Genomic DNA, 20,755 nt, shown 5'->3' on the forward strand with positions numbered 1-20,755 from the left:
GTATTGATCTGTCCATCTGTTCGAAGCCATGGTAGGTTGGACAAAAAATCTCATCGTACTGGGTTTGAACTAATGACGCTCAGCTTGGGGTTTGAACTCATTGATATGATTTTGAATATCTATTAATAGCGATCTGCAATCGGATATCTTGCGAGGGTATGCGAGAGGGCTTTAAAGAAAATGTGTTAGCAACTTTCATGAATTCATTTAAGGTCCAGCATGATAATCTTTAGCTACCGTTGATATAACAACCACTATCGAATCTCTACCTACGATCGCATTAATATGTGATTTTTTCTGGCATGTGTTGTAAGTTTTCACCAGATACCTTATAGACCCAAAATAGTTTCCAAGGTTCAACATTTGAAGTTTTTCAAAGTATTTAAGATGTGAAAGGGAAAAGTCTAAAATAAAATTTAATAAAACAATTAGAAAAATATGTTCATGTATAGTACAAAGTTAAGTTCATTCAACTTTGTACTGTAACTGTACTGTAACTTTGTACCATTGGCTCATGAGCCAATGGTTTAAACATTGCCTAATCTAGGTTAGAGCAAGTTATATGAATCATCCCTATAACTTACTCTATATCTGCACCATGCTTCTCCTGTATCACTTAACTTGCACTTCTATTAAATTGTCTATTAGGAGGAGTTGCAGTGAGAACCTATTCATATTGATTACAGAGTTAGTAATTTGTTTCTTAAAGTTATCTTAAACTGTACACTTATTTTATCGCTATCCATAATTAACAGCAGTATTCAATGTAACGGGCAATAACCTTGATATACGTATACTAAACAGATCACCGTACAAATTAAATTCACATAAAGAGTTTCGACTCCAATTATTGAGTAAAATATTTTAGTTTTTCGTCAAAGCAAAAAATTCCAAATCCTTAGGAATTTTTTGCAAATTACCTGTTGTAAGGGAGTCATCTAAAATCTGATAAACCAAAATGTTTTTTTGACCTGTTAAACGCAATTTTTTCAATGATAGATACTGTATTGTTTAAATTAGATTTAAACAAAATCTATCACGGATGTATGTTTAATGCTATTACGTTGTAATTAAAAATAAAATAAATCATTAGTAAAACTATTTAATTGTATTTATTTACAGTGCTATAAAACAAAAATGGTATAAATTCTATAGAGAATGGCTTGACAACGGGGTACAGCAAGCCTCACTGTGGAAGAATTGCAAAAAGGCTTAAAGCAAAGAGGCTACAGGGTTAAAAAAAGGTTTACTGCTTATCTGGTTTAAACTGCTTTTAGATTACTTTAAAATTAGTTTATCAACTTCAGCCACTGTTATAAGATTTGTAGTTAAAAATGGCATCGGTTCCTTCGGTTAGACCCAGTAGAGATTCTCTGTCGCTATGATCGATCAGCAGATGCGGAGAAGTGTACAACAGAACTTGGCAAGCCTCGGCAGAAATACAAGAGTTGTTAGGGAAGACTCTAGCATACATAAAAAAATAAGTCAAAGTGTAAAGAAATACATCTGGCCAAAATAAGACAAACTTGACCTTATAAAAGAAATGTTCAACCCGAATGGTTGGAAACATAAGCGAGTCCAATGAAATGAATAAAATTTATATTCTGGTTCCAAAAATTATTTGTTGCTGTTAATCCGGGTTGCCCAAATCTTCACAGTCCTCAGATCAAGCTAAATATGTGAGGAACACGGTGGCTAGACGTTAGCCGCAGCTGTCAAATGAAGACTGTGCACTACTCATTGGTTTGGGTAGAGCCATACACGCAGCATCTCTGCGGTCTTTTGGAGAATTCTGTAGGCTGGCATCATTAGCCGATAAAAAACTCGACGTAGATGTTTGTTTTTCAGCCATAATCCGGGCTACTGCTTGAGGGAGAGCGTCTATCTGTGCCTGTATGCAGATGTAAAAATGAAAAGCAATAGTCAGCATGATATAACATAACCATAATCAATGTCGAAATGCTGCTTAGCTAAACGTGTTCTTAGATATTTGCTGTTTAAAACACTCTAATAGTATTTCCAATCTGCCTGACCATCCATTATATTCCTACCTCTCTCTAGCCTGTCTTGACAAACTGTTGTTTTTGCGGAGCTGTCCCTCGTTGCGCAGGCGAGCAACACAACAGCTTGTCACAAGACGTACTGCACCTGATGCATCAGCTGCATTTATAAGGAGTTGTTCTCTTCCGTCTATGCGGCTTGGTTGCGATGTTATGTCGGTTGCTCCATTAGTAATCATAACGGACTTCGTGCAAAAATTTATGTAGAAAAAAATAAGATTACAACGTTTAACCAGCGACCAGTCTCTGCGGTAAACTTTAGTAGAACTTGAGAACTTAGGCAACAACTGCGACCAAACATGTCGTTATTTGTGCGCTCAGTCAGTTTAATTTCTATTTTTGTATCAGTCAGTTTTATTTGTTCTTATGGATTTTATTTTCAATTTATTTTATTCTTAAGTTTTACTAAAGTTTACAACAGAGTTGTAAACAACCAACAGTGTTTGGTTAAACGTTGTAATCTTAATTTTTTCTACATAAATTTTTGCGCGAAATCAGTTATGATTACCGATGGAGCGACCGATATAACATCACAACTAAGCCGCATAGACAGAAGAAAACAACTACCTAGAAGTGCAGCTGATGCATCAGGTGCAGTACGTCTTGTGACAGGCTGTTGTGTTGCTCGCCCGATCGATGGGGGACAACTCTGCAAAAACAACAGTTTGCCAAGACAGGCTAACCTCCCTCTAAAAAACCACTACACCTCATACCAGACACTAACATCTTACTAATTTACATTATAGAAAAGAGTTATACAAAAAGATCTTTTTCTTTTAATAAGCAATTTACTTTACTATTTTTGTCTGTGACTCATGTTCTAATTTGATTTAAACTACATTGCCCAATTTAACTAATGTTAACATGTATCTATACCTGTTTTAACTCAGTATGTCATCTTGAACTTGCTTCTTGATAACTAGAAGATGATCAGAAACGTACTTGTGTATGAGAGTGACCATTTAAGTGCTGAGTTGGTATGAAATCACCTTTAGGTACGTTTATACTTTCTTTAAGAGCCATATATATATCTACATGTGTATATATAGCTATAAATATAGTTATATATAGCTATATATATACCTATATATAGCTATACATATAGTTTCATATAGCTATATATATAGCTATATATAGCTACATGTATATATAGCAACATAAAATAAGTGGGAATATTTTAGAAGGATATTTTTAATGGATAAGAAGTCAAGGCTGAGAAGGACAGGTGTTGCCAATATGAGAGGCCACGAAAAAAACTACTAAATGTGGCAAACACACGAAACACTGTGTACTGTACAACTTATGTACATCGTGTGTGTATGTAAAATGAGAGTGTACTATGGCGGGTGAGCATTCAAAATTATTTACCACCTACTCCTACTATATGATTGCATATGTATATTACATATGCATATGTATGTTATATGCAGAAAAGCATGTTATTGGGAATGGCTAGGATCTTGATGCGAGTGTTCAAACTCAAAGGTCTTTGGTAGGAGCCCCGACCTTGAGTAGACAGTACCAACCGCTTGGCTTAATCTGGAAAGAAGAAGCTTTTTTCCTATATACTTGTGTATACATATATGTATATAGATGTATAACAAATTCAATTTTGAATGCCTTCCTGCCACCTTTTAGTGGCTTTCAAAGAACCAAACCCATATTGTTGGTCATAGGTTATGTGTTTTTGATTACTCGGCTATCTACAAAGAAATATGTATTTAAATATTATAATGGATTATTAAAGAGAGCTGAAGTAATAAATTTCAGCAGCACGTAATACCAAACTGCAGTGACCTAAATATACTACATACCTGCAAGCTTTGCAAGGATCGTTCGATATTCTTAATTCTGTGGTTGGAATTTTCTTGCGCACTCCTCAGTTCTCCTACTATGTCATGTACTTGCGCCGTAGTCTAAAATTTAGCACTTAATCTCAGTCTAAATACCATTCTTCTATAGATTTAGTTTTTGTTGACTACATTTCATGTTTTAACAATGTCTTGCAACAATAGCAATAATAACCAAGTACAGCTTTCTGCGTGTCTACATAGAAGTTGAAATGTGAAAGAGTGCAATTCTCTATGTCTATGCATCATCTCACGGAAGCACTGCACGTCTACATCTTCAGACTATAGCCCATTTCTTTACATTAGCAGATAAAGATGAAGCTGTTTCAGATGCGACCGCTGCATGGCGCAAGCAGGGTTAAGATGACGCAGTAGAATACACCCACGCGCATGCAAAGGTAGAGTACAAAATTTCTGTCCACTTTTAAAGTCAGAATAGCAGCCCTAGAGGTCAATTTAGCTATGTTAATACTCAATGTAGCTACTCCCCAGACTTTTGTCGAATCTGTGAAGTCCTATAGCCATTTCAGAGCTCAATGCGGCTACATTAAACACATGGACATCATGGATTGTAGCAGCTTATTGCCAAACTTAGACTCCACATGCACCATGTTAGAAAGAGATTGTACAGAAACATTTTGATGTTAAGGAAAATACCTCATTTTGTTGCAACGCGGCTGTGACTTTTTAAAAACTTTGTACACAAAGGCTTTGTTTAATCACAATGCACAAATAAATTGCGATTAATACGTGTCATCATAAAAAAAGTATTTTTATGAGAAAGCACTAAAAAAGCTATTGGACGGGTGCTTTTGGGAAACCCACAAAGGCGGACTACATAAACAAGCCAAATGCAAACTGTAAGGGTTTGGTTATAAGGCCAATTTTACCATCTCTAAATGCTTCCCGAGCTACGGCAGCAGGAGAACATAATGACTAATTAAATAATCACATACATATGCTGTAAAACGAAAGTCAGCACACGAGCTACGAAAGGCAGCAGCTCGTATTGCGACTACTAATACTGGTAAGTCAAAATGAAGAGTTGTGCCCTTCTGAACAACTTAAGCTGCTTTATGAGGTCACGGGGTGGCGGCGTATCAATTATGTATTTACTTTTTTCATACAGCGTTAATGTTTTTCGTTGCACATGCTGCGAGTAATACCAAGATAAGATCTACAGGCTAAAAGAACTTAAAGCTGGAACCAGTACAGGAGCGAGATACAGAGGGGACATAACTCTATCAAAAAATGAGCGATGAACTGATAGCAACTCATAAGGGATGCTGAGACTTAACACTTGCACTACCTGTGTGGTCTACCTGTGTGGTCTACCTGTGTGGTCTGCTAAACTATTTTAGGTCTTAATGTGTTCTTTAAACCATTGTTAATATATTACAAAATGTATAATCATTTAGTTGGTAATATGGAAATACCCAAATTTTTTGACCAATAAGAATCCAGGAAGCATTAACGAAGTTCACCCAAAGCTGAAGGCATAGAGCTGCTCTTACCAACTATGCTGGCCACAGCAAACGTCAACTCAAGACTAGTTATAGTATTCCATTGAGCTCTATCTGTAACTGAGTTCATAGACATAATTTGACCAAATACAATCATTCTTAACAGCATTACATTTATGTAAATAATAGTTTAATTTTTATAACAAATATCGTTCCTCCAACATGAGGATTATCGATCAAGTGATTTATTTAATAAAGTAAATTATTTCAAATTATTTTGGAAAGCAGACCCAATAAAAGTGTCATTCATTGAATGGCAAAATCAAGAGCTCAATGAAATTTTTCAGAATACAATAACAAATTTTAGGGTTGGGCGCATACAACAGCCGACAACGCCCAGCACAGTCTGATTACGGGAGCCAAAGGTCAAGCTTGACTGTGTATGGGCCACTCTCAAGCCGTATTAGTATATAGGGTCATTCAAACCTGTATTACTGAGTTAGGGATGCCCGTAGAGTGGTCCGTAAAATTAGCAATATGTGGCTAAAACAACAATTTATCTAGTTAAAGATTCTCCATGAATATAAAAAGCAATCTTTTGAAATTTGTCTAATATGAAGCTGAAAATGGTGAGAGTAAAGGGTGCGCAACTCAGAAATGAACAGCCAACTTTGGGGAAAAGAAGTTCATGAAATATCGAGCGTGTGAGATTGGAAATGTCTAACATAACAAATCTAAAAACATATAAAAGCTAAAAGATGAACTTACACAAAATTCTAAGTAAATTTCATCAGAAAGTATTGGTATTTTTTTAGCATTTGTGACTGTTTTTGATGTTTGAGGTGATCCGATTGCCAGGATGTTTCAAGATTAAAATGGATAAAACTTGATCGCGGTTAAAACACTCAGATCAATCAAAAGCGCGATTACTATGTCCGTAGTTGCAAACAGACCAACAGAATAGAAGCGCGTAACCCTTCAACTTGAATGCAATAGCTGATATCAACTATTGCTACGGTAACAACTAGTGACGTCGTTTTGCACATAACTTTCTTTTGAGCGTTTTAATCGCGATCAAGTTTTATTGATTTTAATCTCAAAACATCTTGACAATCAGATCACCTCAAACATCGAAAACAATCACTAATGATAAAAAATATTAATCGCTACTTTCTGACAAAACCTACACAAATTTTGTGTAAATTCATCTTTATTTAAATAGAGACATTTTTAAAACTCTTCTACCATACGTTAGCATTATTGCGTACATCCGCTATCCCGTGCCTTCGACGTAGGACGCCGGTAAATTCAGTAGAGCACAACTCTGACCGCTGCAATATTTGAGGTCAGTTACTGCAAGTTCTGAAGAGGAACAATCTGAAGTCTGCTTTGATTTACACTAATAAAGACTTAAGCCTCTACCAAGTAACTCATATTTGAGTGGAAACTCTAAAATTTAATTTCTCTTTCTCTGACAAGTTAAAGTTTTTTAACAAAAAATCAACAAGCTGTTTTGTCAACTTTTTTAATAAACAATTTTACACTAAATAGTAAACATCTTCTCAGAATGTGATAATATTATGGTATTTTAAACTTTTATTATTTACTATTTAAAACTACTTACAACAAAAGTAGAGTAATTAAAAGTCAGTTTTTAAAATAAATGTTTTAGCGGTTTTTTTAAAAATTATTTTTAATGCAACTAACTAAAAATCTTAATTTCTGAATGCTACTTATCATTTTCAAAATGCAAAAATAATTTTTTTCTTACTATTTTGTAAATGCGATACTTGGACCAGCTTAAATGCATAAAGTGAAACTCCAGCGTAAATTAAAAATTTTGATGTCACAATGTGATGTGTATAATTGCTCACAAGTAAGCTATGACAGAGATGCGTTTTTTAGAGAACTGTATTATAGCATAGTATAATAGTATTATATATTACAAAACAGTATTCTATGTATTATAGAACTTATGTACAATTGAATAGTAATTAGCTGTTATATTTCATTACTTTTTTACCAAAAATATTTACATGCTTGTTATAGTTCAACAACTTCACTGTAAAATTTAATCTTATTAATTATATTTGATAATCTATCATAAATATTTCATTTTAGTAGTTATTTTGCCATGTAGTCTATAACCAACGAACTTTAATATGTATATGCATGCATTAATTGCATGCTCAAATAATTTCAATATATGAAAGGCAGTGTTTCTTTTATCTGTATAATTAAATTAACTGCCGATTACACAGAGAAGAATTATTTTATTGACTAATTATAACAACTCTGTAAATCGTTTTAATACCCATAAGAATATCATATATTTATTTTAGTTTAAACATATGAAAGAGCTTAACAATAACATAGTTAGTTTGTTAGTGTGATTTACCTTTGCAAAATCTGTTAGGCTGTTGGCTTGGTCTGCGAGTTTGCGTTGCTTCAATTTGACAAGCCGAAGCCTGCGATACAAATAATATAGGATTATAAAAGAGAATCACGAGAGGGTGTACAGATGCCCTTAATAGCGTGCAAGCTCATTAGTTTAAGAAACAACATTTTTAAGAGCCAAAATGCACTTCTGAGCGTAGCCAGTTGCTCAGGCAGACCTACAGTAAGAAATATAGTTCCGACTACTTTTATTTGCACTGCACGAAATCTTTTTCTCCTGTAACAAAATGAAGCATTTGTTTAAATACAACAAATGCTTATTGTTGTAGGAGCTATGAACTCAACTTTCTTTTCATGAAGTTATTTTAAAAACTATGTTAATTAATCGTAAAGTATATTATTTTATGCATTACTATTTAGTTTTCTTATATGTAGACAAACTCTGACACAGCTGCCAGCTATTTATATCTAAGGATATCAACTTTTCAGCACCGGTACAGTAATATACATTCTTTTTTAAGACCATCAGTTGAATGTACTAAACTTAATAAATGTTATAAAACTGCTCGATCAAAGATTAAGAGAGAGAAGTTATGATAAATCAACTAACACGCCTTTCATACTCACAGTTGAATTGCATGTAAAAACTTTCTCTGATGAGCTCTTACTTTCCTACCATTTACTCTCTTCACAATCCTAGTATATTTATATATGAGCCATGTTTCCCTCAAAACATTTGCTGCTGCGTCTTTCAGCTGAAAAAGAAAGAGCATCATGTTAACTTGTCCCACAATAGAAAATAAATCACGGGGTGTATCATTTAATCTATTTATTAGAGTTCAAATTAAGTTCAAAGTTCAAATTTTCTGTCATAGTATATTTCTAATATTTTCAATACAATGATTGTTGTAATATAATTATATATATATGGTTTTTTAACTTTTGAGCTTCTCACAATTAACTACTTATAGAGATGATGACGTGATCTGTTTTTATGTCAGTAAAATTCTGAGCCGCACTCTTGCTGTCTCAAAATCTTGGCCATTTGAAGTAGCTTACTTTTTTGCAACTGATGATTGCCAGGTGTTACTAGAAGATAGGTAAAACGCAGAGCAAGCAAGGAGCAGCCTTGACTCATAATCTAATCATACAAGTTATAATCATACAGAAACCATTACCGGTGCAACAACGGCATCCAGCCACAGTTTCTCGGGTGTCTCAACCAACCATTATGCTAGTATTAGTATGAATGGCTGCAGCAACCCCACAGCGAGTAGGAAATGCTAACAGAAACAACTTGAAACTGGGCAAGCTAAATTTGATGGAAAAGTATTATTGCACTCTTTTGACTCCCAGTATAGCTCATGTTCTAATATCTTTTCTTTCAGTAGTTAGTGTATTTTTTCACTTGTTGCTTGTCCTTGCTAGCTATAACATAATCATTTTCAAATACAAGTTTTTAGTAGAGTGGGAGCCTGTCCAAAACCACTCTAAGAGCATTAGGAAAAAATATCTTTTCGCATAGAGATTGAACCTGTGGCATCTGACTCATAGGCAAGCATGCCACCACTACACCACTGGGTCACCTTACCACTTCGTGAGTAAATTATCTACACACTGATTACTCATGACGATCTCTCACAGTGCATGGGTCTGGCCAGCATGCTAGTGTTGATTATTTAGGTCTATTGATCCTCATTATCAATTACTACAATCTCAGGTTGTTCTCATGTTTAGATGTGGAAATCTCAGACGATCTTAGCATTATTAACTTTTTTGACCTTGTCTAGAATTCAGCGATAACATAGGAAAATTATTCCAAATGAATAAAAACTTCAAAATTGGCTGACAAGATCCATTCTATTGATGAGCCCTCTAGAAATCTCACCATAAAAACCAACCACATGAAAATAAGGAAAGTAGCTAGTATGGTTGTTTTAATTATTGCATTGTGTAAAGTCTCTAAGCGGGGAAATCTGTATTATAAAAGGCTTGAGTGTAATAAAAGCTGTTCATTAAAAACTTTGACCGATGTGAGATGGTGGTGATGTTCTGAAAAGACGATTCCAGCTTTGTTCATGGAAGTGAAGTTAAAACTCGTTATTACCCAGCTTTCTTGACTGGCAAGGCAATATGAACTCTGCTACTGGTGGTAGATAGGCCCTGATACAAAGGGTAAACAGTACACTGGCTTTTCTGGGAAGCCAGTTGAATTTTACTTCTGTTATTTCCCAAACCCATGAGATATCTGTGAGTTATATCTATGAGATATATCTATGAGTTATATCTATGAGTTATATCTATGAGATATATCTATGAGTCATATCTATGAGATATACATGTATCTATGAGTTATATCTATGAGTAATATCTATGAGTTATATCTATGCATCATTAAAACCGAAAAATAACTGTGCACTATATTAATAATATATGTAGTGTTGTTAAGGATATGGATGACTGATCTAGAAAATTCTAGATGTTGGGCAAAGAATGGTGCATTTATACGATATGAGTACAAAGGCTTCTCTGGCAGACTTTAAATCTCAAAACTTAAATGATATGAAACTTTAGCGGGGCTGTCCTGCTGCTAGTCTCAAACTATCGGACAATTTCTTTTGCTCTATGGTTGTATTGTTATTTTCTATGCTTCACCTCTAAATTACATGCAGTAAAACATTGCACACATGCACATACACACATATGCACACACACATACACACACACGCACGCACACACACATACGCACACACTACGCACACACATACCACACATATACCACACACACGTACGCACACACGTACGCACACATACATTACTAAATGGACATTGAAGTGTTTTTGTGTCTATTTGCAACCATTTTGGCACAGCTAATATTGATTTATTAGCATTGAGGTCAGATCATAAACCTGACAGCTACATATCATGGTGCCACGGCTCTAAAAGTATAACTATCGACAGTTTCTCAGTAAACTGGGAGGAAATCTCCCTGTGCTGTGTATTTTGAAATAGTCTAATTCTTTTGGGTTGCGCTTTTTCAAAAAGTTCCAATCAATTTTCAACTTACGACTTACGTAAGTCGCATTTAACTTTTAAATTGTATATATGATGTATTTCCCTAAATATTGAGCATGTTGCCTGCAGTGGCTGCCGAAGCTGTGAGTGTTTTTAGGAGCATCGTTGTACAAACGATGGCACTGTGATCTTGGCTGAATATGTCTGGGTCCGGTGGTAAGGCAACCTCGAGGACTTTGGACATGCCCAGTTGCAGAGAGGAATTTAAGATTGGATGACATTTCTGTCACAATCAGTGACCTTTTTTGGAAATTGAACCTCGACCTGTTGTTTACAGGTCAGGTATTATAGACCAATAGGCCACGGCTGCTCTCCATGCATTTAAATTTAAAATTTACTTCAACTTTAAAGTTCTGTGAAATTTTTAAATTATACCCGAGCACACAGGTACTACTCATCTAAATTCAAAATTCATATTTCTTTGACTACATGCTGTGACTTGCATCGCAAAGTGACTCACGCAAAGTTTGCAAATTGTTCGTTTGAAAGCAAATCTTTACGTTTGCTTTGAGACAGACCAAGGCTCATAAACTTTGCAAACGTTTGCTGTCAAGCTGAAAGACATCTGAACAAGTTCATGAGACTCAACATTACAGTGGAGTTGTCATCACATTCAGCTGCTTATTGCAATAACAAAGTAGAGGTCATACTCAACAGTACAGTGGAGTTGTCATCACATACATGTGCTTATTGCAATAACAAAGTAGAGGTCATACTCAACAGCACAGTGGAGTTGTCATCACATTCAGCTGCTTATTGCAATAACAAAGTAGAGGTCATGTCGTACTCAACAAGTCGAAGTATTGAAGATGGAACCTTGCGTAATCTTAATAAGAGCATTTATCCCAATAATTTGTAATAGAGCATTTAGATAATGAAAAACCAAGAACTCCAAATGCGTTAAAATTATTTTTAACAGCAGCATTCCTCACCTTTTTATTTAGCTGACTTTCAAGCATAAAGTTATGTACATGTTTCTCCGCTCTGGTCAGCTCGAGTTTTCTTGCAATTACTGCAACAACGAGTGCAGTGCAGCCGGCTCCCTAAAAATACACGTTAGAAGCTAAGGGTCAGCGCTAACACAAAACAATAAGTACTTTATTTATAATGTTTCACTTGAGCTGAGGTAACCTGGGGTCATTCACATGTACAACTGACAACGATATGTCTTATCACGCTACCAGACTTACCATGAGTCCAGAGATGACAGATATGGTCCTACCACAATAAGTGTGGGGCACAAAGTCTCCGTAACCAACTGATAGAAAGGTTATTGCTACCATGTAGAGCGTATTGAGAAAGTTCTTGAAAAGCGGGTCATGGAAACTACAAAATGTTTTAAACTGTTAAATGCTAGCGCTGTATGACATTATATTAGAGGTTTCTATAATTGGGAGAGAAGCCAACTCCAAATTGAAACAATATGGTTACCATAACTCGTTAGATGTTTAGCCTGTTTTTTAAGATATATAGTTTTGTTATGTGGCAGATTGAGTACTACATGCAGTCACTGTATGACATTATATTAGAGGCTTCTATAATTGGGAGAGAAGCCAACTCCAAATTAAAACTATATGGCTACCATAACTAGTTAGGTGCTTGGCCTGCTTTTTAAGATATATAGTTTTGTTATGTGGCAGATTGAGTATTACATGCAGTCACTGTATGACATTATATTGGGGGGATTCATGCTTAGGAGAGAAGTTAGCTCAAAATTATCTAGTTATAAGTATGTTATTTCAAATAACTTATGAATTGTAAGTTATATAAAATAATATATATCCCTGTAAAGAGTTTAACATGTTCCTTAAAAATATAGCCAGTAGAAATCATTTATAAATAGATTTTTATGTTAAATATTATTTCTGATAACTAGAGATTGCCTAAAGGTTTAAAAAAGGAAAGTTTGACATCAAATGCTTACTGTGGTAAAGCCATGAACACAACTTATTTCCAAAATGTCATTTTATAGACTATTTTATTTGATTAATTAATTGTAATTGTTTGTATACTATTTAGTTTTTTTCTTTGTAAACAAACTCTGACACAACTGCCAGCCTTCTGTGTTTATGATCGCTACTCCTCATAACCTATACAGTAACATTCATTCTTGTTCAAGGCCGTCAGTTGGACGTATTAGCTTTTGAAACAAAGAATCACACAGCAGCTTTTTAATCATGGATAGGTATGTTGGTGTACTGCGCCGATCAGTCAGGTCATATCAAGTAATCGCATGCGATAGTAAAACAAACTTGAAGTTGACAGTTCATGCACTGCCAGGTAAATATATTTCTTGTAATAAAACCAATTTAATTAGGATGACTTCACATATGAAATGGTAAATTTAAAACAGAAGCTAGAATAAGATAAGATATGGAATGTCTAAAATTTAATTGCACTTCAACATTGTGTCGTATGGTTTACAATAAAATTAAAAGCACAACTTTAAAACCTGAGCAAACCACCCTTATCAGGTGCTAAAACCACACTCTAGTATGATTTTAGCACCTGATAAGCGTAGTTTGCTCAGGTTTTAAAGCTATGCTTTTAATTTTATTGCAGACCATATGAAACAATGTTGTAGAGCAATTTAACTCAAGTCGCTTTATACCTTGTTTTATTCTTTGTAATGTACTCATTAAAACATATTCAACCTACAATGCTGTTTTGATTCAGAATCTAGCTGTAATATTTTGCACATTTTTATTGCCATGTTGGTTCTATGATGCAGATACAGAATACTACCAGCTTATTTGCATATGTATTTCATATATATCCTATTAGGGTACAAAGTCGACCACATGATGAATTAAAGTCTGTCAACCATGTATATATGGGTCAAGCTTAAATCAAATATGTTGACGGTTGATCTATATGTATATCTAGCCTATACTAGCAACTGTATACCTGAGATACACTGCAGTCAAGGCTAATGATAGCAACTGTTGCATTTTTCATGTCAGCCTTCCTGATTAGCTGAGATGAGCTGCTATGTAATTACTTTTCTATGAAAATAGTTTTACAATTTAGGAATTCTTTCTGGACAGCAAACAGCCTGATTGATTTCAGTTTAGAAAACTTTGCTAAAACATCAATAAAAGTTCTTACTGATGAAAAGACTCCACAGGCGAACAAACTTTGCTCATAGTTTATATTTCCTTTTATCAGTTAAAACTTTTCTAAGATGTACAAAATCGTTAAAAGTAATGTAACTAAGCCAATGTCAATATACTTAATTTGTTACAACTATGAATCAGTTAAATTTATTCAAACAATTTTTTATTTATTGATGTACGGTTATTATTATCATTACTATTAATACTATTGTTATTATTACTATTACTATTGATATTACTATCATTATTATTATTATTATCATTATTGTTATTATTACTATTATTATTGTTATTATTATTATTGCTATAATTATTATCATCAAATAAATCCTGCACGCTGAAGTCAAGGATGGTTGCTAGACCCGTTTCAAGTGAGCACAATTACTGCTTCAGATACAGGAAGAAGAAAGTACACTTACTTTTCACAAGCTCGAAAGGTCCATGCGCAGATAATCCAGAGAGATAGCATAAATAAACCCATGACAGTCCCAGGAAAGATTGTCATCAGCGTTTTTAGAACAAACCTCGTGTTGAAAGTAATTTTATTTAAAGCGCCGATACTTCGTGACGAGGCGTCGGTAAAGAGCTTGCTGTGCAGCAGCAAGACCCTGATGATGAGGTACAGTCTCGAAAACATGGGTAGAGAAAATATTATGTCTAGAGGAACGTCTGCCTTCTTCCACTCGAGAGTTTTGATGTTTTCCACGTACCAGGGAAAAGTGCATGTACCCGGTGGTGGGTGAATACTGCATATGACGAGCTCTGCTCCGATTTGTACGACTCTAACCCAGGACATTGCAATACGCCAGTCTTCGATGCAGTTGTCGACCACAAATAGCTGCAAAATATTCACATATTGTAAAACAGCTGATAGATTCACAGATTTTATATAACTATTACATTGGGGTTTATCTTCTTGCATTCAATCTTTACTATATATGTACGTTAATAAGGGCAGTGTCCATTCATTCGCCTGTTTGAAGCCACGCTAAGAACATTAGAAAAAAGATCCCACCGCACAGGAGTCGAACCCAAAAAATAAGGTTCTCAGCCATGCACACTACCAACTACATCACCTGACCACCCTATCAAGTTGTTAAATGATTAGTACATGCAAGTGCTGTTGACATCTGACCTCAGCTGACGCAGACCTGATAGTTTGACAGCTTTACAGCTTTAAAACATGTTTGCTATATTAATTTTAGTTTTAGTATATATTCGTGTATAACAAACATACTCAATTTCTAAATTAAAACTGGGATAAATGTTTTTTCAGTTTTCCTCATTTGGTCTTGTCTATATTTACACTGCGTACCATCAGAGTGGAGACTGTATTTCGGTTCACATTAAAATATTTATAATATGCTTGACAACAAATAGGTGCACAAGTTTTTGTATTCTTATAAATGTTGCGACATTAAAACACTTTTGAATGGAAAATAATTTCCTAATAGAGTAATTCACAATTTTCTTACTTATCAATGAAGCAAAGTGTTTACGATTTTAGTTTAATGAACACTTTAGTGTGCTAGAAAATCGTCAAAAAAGTTTAATGGCTTGCTCCCAATTGATGAAGCTGCAAAGCAGTCATGTGGCTGTTTTACTATTTGTGAAATATCACTCTTGATGTCAGTTTTGTGATACCGACTTCGACTATTGTCTATTGCCAAACAGTGAGTACAAAAATTATTTGGAAATGTTAAGTAAATTGGGCATCGGTATGCTGTGCTACTACAGACCAGATTAGAGCTTTCTGATTTAAAAAAATCACTAGATGGTTTGATAATGCAAATTTGCAATATCAAATCAAATCGTGATATATCGCAGATTGTCTATTTACTGACAATTCGCGATATTATTATCATTTAACAAAAAATTGTAAACTGTTATTAATATATATTTGCAGATTTTAACATAAAAAAGTTGTTCTTTGTTTGTGATAATTAGTAACAGCCATTTCATGAATCTCTGTGTGTGTTGAAGGCCATGGAATGAGTTTACTATAAGGTTAAAATACCCACGTGTTTTAGTTCCAGTGTAACTCACTCCAAAAATTGGTAGGTGTGAAATAAATCGCCATTACATAATTATATTGTTTATAAGATTAGCAATATTTCTTTAAATGGTAGCAATTTTCAAATCATCTATCTTCAAAATAGCCAACAAACAATTAAATAACCATATTACGAAGCTGTATGTATAATGTGCATCTTTCATTTTTAATTGAAAATCAGTACAAAATGTTAGGCTTTATACTCAAAGAAATACAGTAGTTTTATTGTAGGATAATACAACTTTTTTAGTAAAAATCTTAGCTCACTTAGGAATTGTTGTGAGTTGCTTTAAAAATAATGAAAAAATATATTTAACCCTTTGAATCCTGGCTGTTCTCGTCAATACGTGTCGGCAACCCTGGAAATTTGTCCAGCGATCCGAAGTTTTTAAACTTTTATTAAATATATCTAAATGTGCTCATTATACAATGATATTTGGTAAAACACTAGTAAAATAGTCAGGCAGCCCACAGCAAATCTCATCAAACAAAAAAAACAGTATTTCAACATTATTCGGGCTGAAATTATAAAAGTTCGTTTGATTTTAAAAAACTCGTAAAATTTTTATTGTAGTACCGTATCCATTGAGCACATATTAGGCATAATTTCATGACTCAAAATATACTGGAAAATTATTGTTAGTATTATAAACTCTTCATTTGCATCACAATAATTTATTATCAACGAACGAGTCGTATCGATTTTTTCGCGATATCGCTCTAATGAACTATTTTATTCTAACGAAGTAAGTAGATCAAGATCTTTGAAAACTGTTACGGATGGAAGCGAAATTTTTGATCTAACATCCTGTGCAAGAATTGATTCGATTGGTTCACGTTGTTACTTGGAAACAGCTTTTGTAAACAGAGTCATGTGAATGCTGGTATTTGGACCGTTAGGGTTTTTGACACAACCTATGCAATGCCGGAAAACCGGCGGCTAGGGTTCAAAAAGTTAAATTAAAAAAATGTATTTAAATTACAGTGTCTGACACAATGCACTGGAAGCCTCCAATTATATTCCACTAAAAAATCCGAGTCAATAACAAAGTATTCACCTTTTAGTCAGCATTACCCTTTGAACCCTGACGGCCGGTATTCCAACATTGCGTAGGATGTGTTCAAAAACCTAGCGACTCAAATACCGGCCACCCCATGGCTCTGTTTACAACTTCTGTTTCTAAGTAACAGCTTAAACCAATCGAATTAATTTTTGCACAGGATGTTAGACCAGAAATTTCACTTCCAACTTCAACCACTTTCAAATATCTTAATCTACTTCCTTCGTTATAATAACCACTTTACTAGAATAATATCGTGGAAATAATTGATACGCCTCGTTGGTTGGTAGGTTATAAATGATTGTGATGCAGATGAAGAATTATATGAAACTAACCAGAAATTTGCAGATTATTTTGAGTCATAAAATGATGACGAATGTTTGCTCCATGTACTTGATGCTACTGTGAAGATTTTTAGAAGTTTTTAAGATCGTACAAGTTTTTATGGTTTTAGCCCGAAGAACTGTGAAATACATTTTTTTTATATTTGGTGACATTTATTATGTATTGCTAAACCATTTTTATTAGAGTTTTACCAAATATCATCGGATTATGAGCATATTGAAATATACTTTAAAAAAGTTTTAGAACTTCTTATCATTGGACAAGTTGCTCAGGAATACTGACACACATTGACAAGGCCGGCCAGGGTTCAAAGCAGTGGTTCTTAACCTTTTTCAGTGTATTTCCCACTTTGACAAACTACACTTCGAGATTTCCCCCTCTCTAGCAGCCAAAAATTGTGGTGTTTTTGCCACTCTCAGATTGCAGGAGGAGGCTTTTCAGATAGCATTTTGCCATACAGTCAAAATGAATCAATTATTAATTGAACTGTGATAGAAATCATATTTTATGGATAGTTTGTCATGGTATACTTTTTATTTATGGAAAAATAATGTTCAAGATAAACACAACAATAGAGTAATTTAATTATAATAAAAACAGCACAGTACAAAGTTAGCAGTCATGATCTTAGTGGGCCCTCTGCTGCTGTTTATTTTTTACTAGCTCTGGTATGTTTGGTGTATGCTTGTGTGATGCCTCAGTAGTATGGTAGTGATGCATAGCTGATGCAATGCAGGCTAATTATCCAATAAGCTGCTTGATACATCACGAGGCTTGGTTTTGTATTAATACAGTTGTACCCACAATAAAAGCATGTATCTGCATCATGTATGTGGTGAAAATACAGTACAACAGCTATATCCTTGAAATGCGCGTAATCAGTATTCTCAATTTGAAGCTTGAGAATTTCCCACCTCAAATCCTCAAATTTCCCACTGGTTAAGAACCCCTGGTTCAAAGGATTAAAGTTTGTTACATTAATAATAGCTATTAATCATTGAATGTGAAAATTACTAAAGTATACACCAAGTCTTGCATATTGTAATGGAGTTGTCTGCACACTATCAACTACACCAATGAATAGTTTTGTCAACAAAGTGCCTCCTTCAACCCTATCATCCCACTCAACAATATCTAAGAAAAACAGCAATTGTCTTGCTGCCTTGGGTAACTTTGTAATTACTTTATGCACTATTCACTTAGCATAACTTATCCTGGTCAGATAAGACCTCAGGCTATGCTGTGTACTAGAGTTGAAGGTATTTATAATACGTCACTTGTTGCACTCTACTATTAGACAGTTCTAGGAATATTCATACTTAATTTTCCTTTAAAAATAGCGGATGAAGCTTTCGGCAAGGATATTGATGACACAAAAATTTAGCATATCATCAGAAGTGCCTCTTTACTATTCAACGAAATCTGCTAAAATATCATCGTTGAAGCCAAACCCTTTTAAGAATTGATTGCGAGGAACGCCAGCCACTCATCTAGTTTATGTAAAAGATTTTCATTGCTAAATATGGTGTAGAACTTAGCCAAGATAACAAACCATGTTTAATTGGTCCTTGCATTGACCGAGTGATTCTCTTGCTAGAGTTTTTTGGGTCAAAGAGAAGGCAGAGCCGCTTGTTTGCTGGAGGAGAGAAGAATTGAACCCTACCATTTGTCTGTAGATCAGGTACTTTTGGTGATGGTGACCTCAAGGTTTTGATAGCAAGCAGTATTTTAGTTTTTAAAATACAATTTAAACAAAGTCTGTAAAACCTTTGCTTAAATTAAATTTTTGAAAGCTAAACTTCTGCTTGCTAATAAAACTCTGAATGCACCATCACCATACTTAATGATTGTTTTTATTTTTAAATTCTCTCTTTTGAATGAACAACCATAATAATGTTTACTTTAAAATAATACCAAAGTGTATAACTCACTACTACAAACACATAATATTATAGTAAATACACTCTGATGTACGAGAAACACAATGGAACAAACCAACAGTAATTACTACGCATTTCTTAATAAAGCTAAATGCCTGGGCAACGCCGGGCCTTCATCTAGTTTTTTAATAAAGCTAGCCTGGTGCACCTTGATTGGACAATACTGTAAAATACGCATGAAGATAAAAGTTGATCTGAATAAAGGTTTGTGGTGAATTTTCTCCTCTTTAAAAATACTTCCATAATTGCTTCTCTTGTGTTTTTATTACTTTGAAGGCACATTTTACAACTAGAAAAAGCTAAAAATTATTCTACATTTAATTAGCTGAATGCCTGGCGTATACGGGTAATGAAAAATAAAAATTTTTTTGCACAGAAAGTTTACTTTTAATCAACATAAACAACATTTGCCATTCTAACTTTTAAATTAAGGTGCTAGTTTATTTTTGTATACTGTGTTTATTTCTTTGTATCAATTTTATATCTGTGTGATTCATAATGTACTGGCTGCAGTGCCTATTGAAGCTCTATACTGATTGCAATAGTCTTGTTGACCAGGTGAGTTTAAGCGTTTTTGATGTAAGGTCACATATTTTGTATCTGGTATGGCTTCATGCACAATGCTAATTGAGGTGCTATGCGTGAAGCCATGAAAGATTGGCAGGTGTAATAAGTATGTGCCCAATTTATTCCATAGTATAGCCAGTTGGACAGCGTAGTGTATTGGATAGATGCCTGTCTGCAATTCTGAGTGTTCAGTGCAATGCAGTGATCTTCGGACACCGTCTGCAGAGCTGGAGGTTCCGAGTTTAAATCCAGTGCAAAGTAGATTTTTCATGCTTAGAATCTCATTGTTTTAACTGGACAAACAGAATACAGACAAACACTGACATTTATAAATAAAGATAATGAGTTTGAACAAAACTCCAAAAGGTTTTACTTTACTGATTTATCGGTTATGAAATTATCGCAGATTTATTGACCCAGATACAAGTAGGAAAAGCATTTTTGTTTGCATTCTTCTACCACCTAAATATCTACTTGTAGCAGTACAGCATTGTAAAACAATAAAAGTGAAACTAGCCCGTAATGAGAAGACAACTTTAACTAGACTTTCTACAAAGCACCAATTTTTATTAATAGCTTCATCTTTGTTATAACTTGTACCTGTTCAGCACAACAGCTGTAGATCAATACAAAAAGGAATAAATTGCTGCTGTAGTCACTGAGTAATAAGTTTATAGATGAGTTTAAAATTATAAAATTGTACTTTATAATACAGTATAACAAACTATAGTGCGATATAACATGATATAAAAGGATATAATACTATATATTGTGGTATTTCAGGATATAATATAGCAGTGCAATACAATGCAATATAGATTGATACAA

The 20,755-nt window shown here is 34.3% G+C and overlaps 1 protein-coding gene across 1 annotated transcript in view; it reads right to left on the bottom strand.

The window, feature by feature from the left end:
- Positions 1–1,093: 1,093 nt before the first annotated feature.
- Positions 1,094–20,755, bottom strand: part of LOC137395120 (small conductance calcium-activated potassium channel protein-like) — a 36,666-nt gene continuing 17,004 nt past the window's right edge. Inside the window, exons 3-9 of the mRNA XM_068081924.1 lie at positions 14,381–14,799; positions 12,036–12,171; positions 11,778–11,888; positions 8,398–8,525; positions 7,772–7,841; positions 3,875–3,976; positions 1,094–1,891 (exon numbers count right to left, since the gene is read on the bottom strand). Of these exons, the coding sequence (XP_067938025.1) occupies positions 1,703–1,891; positions 3,875–3,976; positions 7,772–7,841; positions 8,398–8,525; positions 11,778–11,888; positions 12,036–12,171; positions 14,381–14,799 (1,155 nt within the window). The 3' untranslated portion in view covers positions 1,094–1,702. The remainder of the gene's footprint in view (positions 1,892–3,874; positions 3,977–7,771; positions 7,842–8,397; positions 8,526–11,777; positions 11,889–12,035; positions 12,172–14,380; positions 14,800–20,755) is intronic.

The sequence above is a fragment of the Watersipora subatra genome, chromosome 4, assembly GCF_963576615.1.
Source record: "Watersipora subatra chromosome 4, tzWatSuba1.1, whole genome shotgun sequence".
In the NCBI taxonomy this organism is placed as follows: Eukaryota; Metazoa; Bryozoa; class Gymnolaemata; order Cheilostomatida; family Watersiporidae; genus Watersipora; species Watersipora subatra.